Here is a 7,534-nt window from a genome sequence, read left to right on the forward strand (position 1 = left end):
CCCCTCCTTTTCCCGTGGCTTTAACATAAGTAGTGATGTCTTTAAATGAGGATATAATTTGTGGTGTCTACAATATTTTTTACCAGACCAGCTCAAAAACATCTCCAATAAAATTTTACTTCTCTTTCAATATTATCAATTTATTCAAATAGTTTTTTAAATCAGTATTTATGTACGTGCCCGGATATAGGAAAACGTGATCACTTGGCAGCTTTCTTCCTAGAAAGGCCGGTATAAATATCTACTCTGGGAAGGTCTTGAAATTAGACATATCCATATTTGGCAATTGAAAAAGAAACATTTCAGGCTTATCTCCGGGCAGCCTGTACACAGCAGTTGACTGAAACCATAATTATACATCCTAAACCTCTGGACGCAATTTTTAGGCACTACAAACTTTGTTTTTGAGGCCTTTTGCCACTCAGGGAAATGGCCGCTAAGGAACTGGGTGCCTCGTCCTTGTTAGTACCCGGGCGCGATTAATTTAGTGGTTGCTAACTTTTTGGTATGTAAGTTAAATACAGATGTTTAAAACTTCACACAATATGTAAACTCTTCTGGCGGGAGGGCTGCCTTATAGATCTGGCAGAGAAAGCGCAGAGACCCAAGGTCCGGAGCTACTTTCGTTTTCTCTGGCCCGGCTTGACTTCTTTCATATCTTGCAACCGACTACGGCCGGCCAACTTTGTTTTAATTAAGAGAGAGAGAAAAAAGAAAAAGTGACCACGACGCAGTCTCTGGAGAAGAAATAACCTCTGCAAACGGGGCCACACCGTCTTCGACCTTTCGTTTTGGGAAGAGTTACTAACATTTCCTCTGTTCTTCTCACAAGATGCGTTTTCACCTAAAACGGGCCTGTTTTCCGTTCTTCTCCATCGTCGTCTTCCCCCCTTCTTTTTTGTAAATTCCAGACTCCAGGGCCGCACTCCATTTCCCAGGTCTCTTTCTCAGGTTTCCTGTTGTGGATAGGGGGATTGCCTCGAGGTCTTCCTTTCATCTGTAGTTTGCTAGTCAGTTTCCCTCCGCTTAAGAGAAATAGGAGATTTGCTGAAGATTAGAATTGCGCTCAAACGCTCTCCGGTGGAATTTGAATTGACGCTAAATCAATAACAGATGAAGACTTTGTTATTTATATGAATTCCTTTTATATTCCGAATTGAGGAGGGAGGAGAGGAGCCGGTCGGTGGCCCGCGGGGAGCCGTAAGGCGAAGGGAGCTTGGGGAGAGGCCTCTCCTTCGGGTGGAGACTGAGAGGCCGCAGGGAGAGCGCCTCCGAAACCTGGCAGGTTTCGAGCGCCGCTGGTGGAGAATCAAGGCCCGCGCGTGTATGCGTGATTCAAGAGGCGAAGGAAGCTAGGGAGCCGGCATGTACCGCCAGACAAAGGGGCGGCCGCGATGCTTCCCGGTGTCTGGCAGCTTGCTGGTTTCTCTGGCTCCGCTGTCCCGGCCAGCCTTGCCGCCACGATCTCCGACTTTTTGAGACGCTCGGCCGCGCCTGGCAGCGGGCCGTGACCGCACGGGTTGGCGACCCCGGGCCGGCTGCACCGCCCTTCGCTGTTGATCTTGACCGTGCGGCGGCGCCTCGCCAGGCGTGGAGCTCGCTCGCCATCTCCTGGGCGGTCAGAGGCATTGGCAGAGCTCGCCGTTTCGCTCCGCAGCCAAATCCTCCTTTCCCATTCTCCAGCTCACCAGTCTAGCCTCCTGCCCCCTCCCCCCTCGCTGCCCTCCCTCCCAGGCCGCAGCTCCCAGCTCCGTGCACACAACTTTGCCTGCTGGACTTAAGAAAGTATAAACCCAGGAGATAAGGTGGGGTGGCTGGGAACCATTTGAGCCAAGGAGAAATAGAGTCTAGTTGTTCTAGTATTTTCTGTTTCTCACTTAGTTCCTTGCAATCTTAGTCAGGGGCGGCGGGGGGGGCGGGTGGGCACACTGGAGCTGTGTGGCTGCCTAAGGGTCCGGAGAAGACGCCAGTGGACTTGGAAACAGCGGAGAATCGCTATATACAGAGATGAGAAGAGAAGAGACTGCAGGAGCTTTCGGGTCTGGAGAGGCTGCAGCTCCTCGAAAACAGGGAGTTTCCCAAAATGAGAGCCTGCGTCTCCTAAGTCCCTAGGAACTGAGGTTGCAGCTTGTGCGTACAACCCCCATGAAAGGACTGGGAGTGGAGTGCGTCTCTCTATGTCTGAGCTCCTAAGAAAACTGACAGAGCCCTGAGGATCCCCAGACTTGCCCACCTCCACCCCCTACCCCCTCCCTAGAGCGTGAGGACGAGGCCGATTGCGTTCCCCAGAGCCGCCCAATTGGTCGCCATAACTCACACAATAAAGTCGCAGCGCGGTGGTCAGCCTTGCCCTCCGGCGGCGCCTGTGTGGTCTCCGTGCTGGAGCTGGCGGTCTAACCAATTCCAGCTTGGCTCGGGGACCGCGAGGCGGGCTGCAGGCTGGGGCGGGCGCCAGTCACGGGGACGCTGCGGGTCTTGCGGCCAGAGGCAGGAGAGGAGGACCCCTAGTCCTTGGGTCAGACTAGACCGGAGGGCTTGTGGCGGGGGCTGCCACATTGCTCCGGGCAAGGCGGTGCTGCTCGGCCCGCCTCCCTATTCTCCAGACCCCCCGAACTCGCCAGCGGCCGGCGCTCCTGGAGGCGCCGAGCGGAGGAGGAACGCTGCTAGCGGCTGCCTCGGTGTGCCCCCGCTGTTCCCAGCTGGGTGGCTCTGGCTCTTCTGTCCTTCCACACCAGGTCCAGGGAGCTCGTCCTGCTCTGTCCACCACGGAGTGGATGAAGTTTGGCGTTCTGGTTTGCAGGATGTAGTCGCCAAGGTTACTCCTGGCGATAAAAGGAATGTAGCCTTTGGTCACGATTCGCCAAAGGAGCTGCCCCGTCCCCAGGCCAGCATACTCCATGGACCTGGATGGCGACTTCCCTAGGAGCAGAGGGCTTGGCCATGGAGGAGCAGACCAGGAATGGTGTGAAGCCTCCTTCCTGGAGGCCAAACTTGGGCAGAGTTTGTGGTGCATTTCTCCACCGGCAGCAAACTGTGCCTGCAGCCTGGGACCCAGGGCTCAGAGCGTGGGTCTTTGCCGCTAGATCACTCATGCAGAGTCCTCTCCAGAAGGACTGGGTGGGGAGGGATGGGGTAAAAATAGCATTGCTCAGGCCTAGGGACAGAGGTGGTGGCCCGGCCAAATCGCAGGATCTCCAGACGAGCCAAGGGGTGTGTGGTACTGAAGAAGGCCTCAGCTTCAACTTAAAGCTGGCAGAAGCAAGTCTGGCCCAGGTAGCTGGCAGAAAACGGGAACAAGAGGCCAATCAAGACCAAGAAGGGTCCCAAGGGACACTCCTGGCAAAGGCCCCCGATGCCCATGCCCCCAACTGCTGAAGCCGGGGGGGAAACTCACAGAGGCCTCACCTTCGCTCAACATGCCTTGGCTCTGCCTGGCAGCCTCGTCCTTCGCCATCGAATATTGAGGGTGTTATCATAATACCCTGAAGGGGGGGAAAACGGGTCGGGGGATGTAGGCGGTGCTGAAATGACCGGCTTTGAAGAACCTGCAGGCAAAGTTTCGTCCAATCGTCTGAGCCTGTCCTCTTATTCCCGGTTGTAACTAAATACTGCTGCGAGCGGAGCCGAAGCCCTTTGTTGGAGATGTGTGAGCGCAGTCTCTACAGAGCGGGCTATGTGGGCTCGCTCCTGAATCTGCAGTCGCCCGACTCCTTCTACTTCTCCAACCTGCGGCCGAATGGCGGCCAGTTGGCCGCGCTTCCCCCCATCTCATACCCGCGCGGCGCGCTGCCCTGGGCCACCACGCCCGCCTCCTGCGCCCCAGCGCAGCCTGCCGGTGCCACCGCCTTCGGCAGCTTCTCACAGCCCTACCTGGCTGGCTCTGGGCCTCTTGGCTTGCAGCCTCTGGGCGCCAAGGACGGACCCGAAGAGCAGGCCAAGTTTTATACGCCAGACGCGGCCGCCGGGCCAGAGGAGCGTGGCCGTGCCAGGCCCTCCTTCGTCCCCGAGTCTAGCCTGGCCCCCGCGGCCGCTGCTCTCAAAGCGGCCAAGTACGACTACGTGGGTGTGGGCCGTGCTGCGCCGGGCTCTGCAGCCCTGCTCGAAGGGACCCCGTGCGCCGCCGGCTTCAAGGACGACGCCAAGGGCCCGCTCAACTTGAACATGACAGTGCAGGCGGCAGGCGTCACCTCTTGCTTGCGACCTTCGCTGCCGGACGGTAAACGGTGGCCACGCTCCCCGGGCCAGTTTGAGCCGGGATGGGAGGTGGGGTGCAGGGGAGAGTGTGTAGGGGGAGGGAGCCGCCTGGGTGGGCAGGCAACAGGGAGCAGGCCAGGCTGACTTGGGTTGGGGCTGTGTTGCAGGCCTGCCGTGGGGGGCGGCCCCGGGGAGAGCCCGCAAGAAGCGGAAACCCTACACCAAGCAGCAGATTGCGGAGCTGGAGAACGAATTCCTCCTCAACGAATTCATCAACCGGCAGAAGCGCAAGGAATTGTCCAACAGGCTTAACCTCAGCGACCAGCAGGTCAAAATTTGGTTCCAGAACCGGCGTATGAAGAAGAAGCGCGTGGTGCTGCGCGAGCAGGCGCTGGCGCTATACTAGTCCGGAGGGTGGCCACCGCCCCGCGGGTCCGGATCTGCCTTTTAGAGCCAAGGCCTGGTGTGGAGGAAGAGCTGAAACTGGGGCTTTTCCTTCCCCTTCTTCTCCGCTGTTCCCAGGTACCCTCCCGCTCAGTATGCAGCCCCAGAAGCCAGCAGACTTGGAGACCTGGCCAGTTGGGCCTTTACGCTTTCGCCTTTTTCAGAGGGGCATGAGAAGGTTGCAACACAACCTTGGCCTTGAGTTTTCCCGAGTAGGGGTCACCTGTTCTAGCCCTTGGCTGGGATATTTACACTGGGCCTCGCTGTAGCTCCCTCGTAGTTGAATTTCACCTTCCACCTGGTTAGTTTCCCTTTTTCCTTCTCCCCAGCCCTTCTGTATTTAGCAAGGGCCTAACTCAGAGTGGAATTGAATTTAAGAAGGCCTCCTGGGCGTAGTGGAAAGGGCTGAGGGCACAATTGTGTCTCTTTTCATCCAAAGCTTCTTGTGGCAAAGCCAGAGTGTCAACTCTGGAAGAAGGAAAGATGGCACCATTCCCCCTCCTCTCTGCCCTGGCTGGTTAGGGAGGACAAAAGCCAGCCTAGACCTTTAGATTTTGGGAGGAAAGCGGAGGGGAGGGACAGGGTGGCAGGACAAACTCCAGAGACACCTCTGAGTTCAGAATGAGTTGGCCCCTCCAGCTGGGCGGAATGGACTGGATACTTCCTTCCCGTGGATGGGACTAGGTAGGCTGGGGCTCCACAGCAAACTGCAATCTCCAGAGAGGACTGGTAAAATTCCCTACTTCTCCCAGCTCCTTACACATGCCTAGGCCAGAGCCCTGCACTCTGTAACTGGACCCCCAGAGCTGAGTTCTGGTGAGAAGAGCTGCTAGTCTCCTTTGAAGCTAGGTTGCACTAGGAGGAAGGAAAAATATCCAGGGGGTAGAGAAGGGAGTGAACCAGGAGGGGGGGGGGTCCTACATTCCAACTGTAAATAAGGCTTTCCTGTCTTGGTGAGTAGAGGTGTTGAAGACAACATGTCTTTCTTTCTTGAATTACCATAATGGGTCACTGCAGGGAGAGATGAAATCTCCTCCACAAGTCAGGGGATGAGGAAGGAGCCCCCTCAGACCCTCAGCTCCTGGTCGCTGCTCTTGATAAGTAGAGAGGAGCAGAAGTTCCCCTCTCTTCACCCTCTCCACCACCCGCAAACTCCTCCAGGGGCCCAGCCACTGTGCCCTTTCTAAGGCCCTGTCTGGCCTGCCCCAGAGAAGTCTTTGAGACCCTGGGCCCTGCCCTGGAGCTTGCTTTGTGGAGGCTGGGGTTCCTGAATGCCAGATGGAGTTGTTCTGGGTGTGCTGGGGTGTCCTACCTTAACATCAGTGAACCCAAGGGCCCCTCCAAGCTCCTTCTACCTACCATCCCTGCCTCTTCTCCCTCTCCTTCTGAGAAGTAGCGCCCCCCCCCCCCAACTCCTAGCAAGATGTACGACAGCCAGAGAATTGAAGATTCCTTCCCAAAGTCCGGTGACTTATTTTCATTGGAGGACCAGGCCCTAGCTCTGGAGTGGGCACCTCACAGGGAGCCCTGAGTCTCAGCCCAACTGGTCTCAGTTGATGTTTATACTAACTGCATTTTCTCTGCTATCTAATAGTTGTTGTGCATGTTTCCTTTTGTTTTGATTTTGTCAAAAGCAACAGCTTGTATATATCAGACACATAGAAATGTTTTGGGTGGAAATAAATATCCAGGTCCCAGCCAAGGGACTGATGTCGATTTTTCAAAACGTTTTGGATTCCCCCCTAATGTTTTTCAGGCCACCAAATTCATTTCTCTTTTCTGGTTGTGGTTTCACTGCCGGTGTTTCTTGACTGTTCATTAAATGAGAAAATGGCTTCCAAGTCAGTCAGGAAATGGTATATAAAAGCCTATGAACAAAATGTGTATGAAACATCCAGGGTGAGCGGAACCACGAGCAGATGTGAGTGTATCTCACACATTAAGCGAACCCTCAGCTTGTTGCAGACTGGGATTTCCGCATTTTGCCTAAATTTTTAAACTCTGACGCTTGCTGTTATTGGGGGGCTGCGAAGATGTGAGTTTCCTCAGATTTCAATAAAAATAGAAATTCTTCAGATTTCAATACAAAACATCTCTCCCACTGTGTTTTGCTCAGGCTTCCCTTGAACAGGCTATGCCCTATGGAAATCCTCCATACTGGCACCTCTGCCTGGAGCCCAGCAGGCTCCCTTGGAAAATGTGGCTTCCGCACCCCCTAGGCCTTCAGAGCCTCTAGCTCAGGCTGGGAAAGCTGGGGCCTGCTCTGAATTCACCGTCCTCTTGCAGACCCCAGGTCTCAGCTAGGTCAGAGATGGAAACTAGAGAATTGCTAGCTTTTAGCAAGTGAGAGAATTAGCAAAACCACTAAATCTCTAATACTGACTATTGAATGGTTCCAACTCGCCTTCCCTGAAGCGAATTTGATGTGTAGTTTTAAAATGTATTTTAAAGAGCTCCTTTGAAAAAACACACAACGGGGGAAAAAGGAAGCCAGAGGCCCAATCCCAAGAAATGCTTCCTCACCTGGTGGGGCTCAGGGAAGTGGTGGGACCGAGAGCCGAGTCTCTGCGACAGTCAGCGGAGGTTTGCCTCCCCCAAAACAAGCTAACAAAGGCGGAGGCCACACTCAGACCTCAAGCCCGGAGGGCTGGGTAAAGGACCAGAAAACCGGACTTAGACCCAGACCCTAACACAACACATAGAGGCTGTTTCTTTCCAACATATAGCATTAAATCATCGTGTTCTTTTGCTTTAGCCTGGGATGTGGGGTAGGAGGAGAGATTCACGGAGACCACTCCCCAAAGAGATTGCAATTATTCCAGGTGTAAAGTTCTGTCTGTCGTTTGGGGCTTCAGCAGTCTTTTTCAAATCTATCCCTTTTACTGATCCATATAAA

The 7,534-nt window shown here is 54.7% G+C and overlaps 1 protein-coding gene across 1 annotated transcript; it reads left to right on the forward strand.

The window, feature by feature from the left end:
* The first annotated feature begins 134 nt into the window (after window positions 1-134).
* Window positions 135-6,728, forward strand: HOXD12 (homeobox D12). The gene is made up of 2 exons (XM_001500102.7): window positions 135-4,216; window positions 4,362-6,728. The coding sequence occupies exons 1-2, from the start codon at window positions 3,643-3,645 to the stop codon at window positions 4,598-4,600; spliced, it is 813 nt and encodes a 270-aa protein (XP_001500152.3). The 5' UTR covers window positions 135-3,642; the 3' UTR covers window positions 4,601-6,728.
* Window positions 6,729-7,534: the final 806 nt, after the last annotated feature.

Source organism: Equus caballus, chromosome 18, assembly GCF_041296265.1.
Source record: "Equus caballus isolate H_3958 breed thoroughbred chromosome 18, TB-T2T, whole genome shotgun sequence".
Taxonomy (NCBI): Eukaryota; Metazoa; Chordata; class Mammalia; order Perissodactyla; family Equidae; genus Equus; species Equus caballus.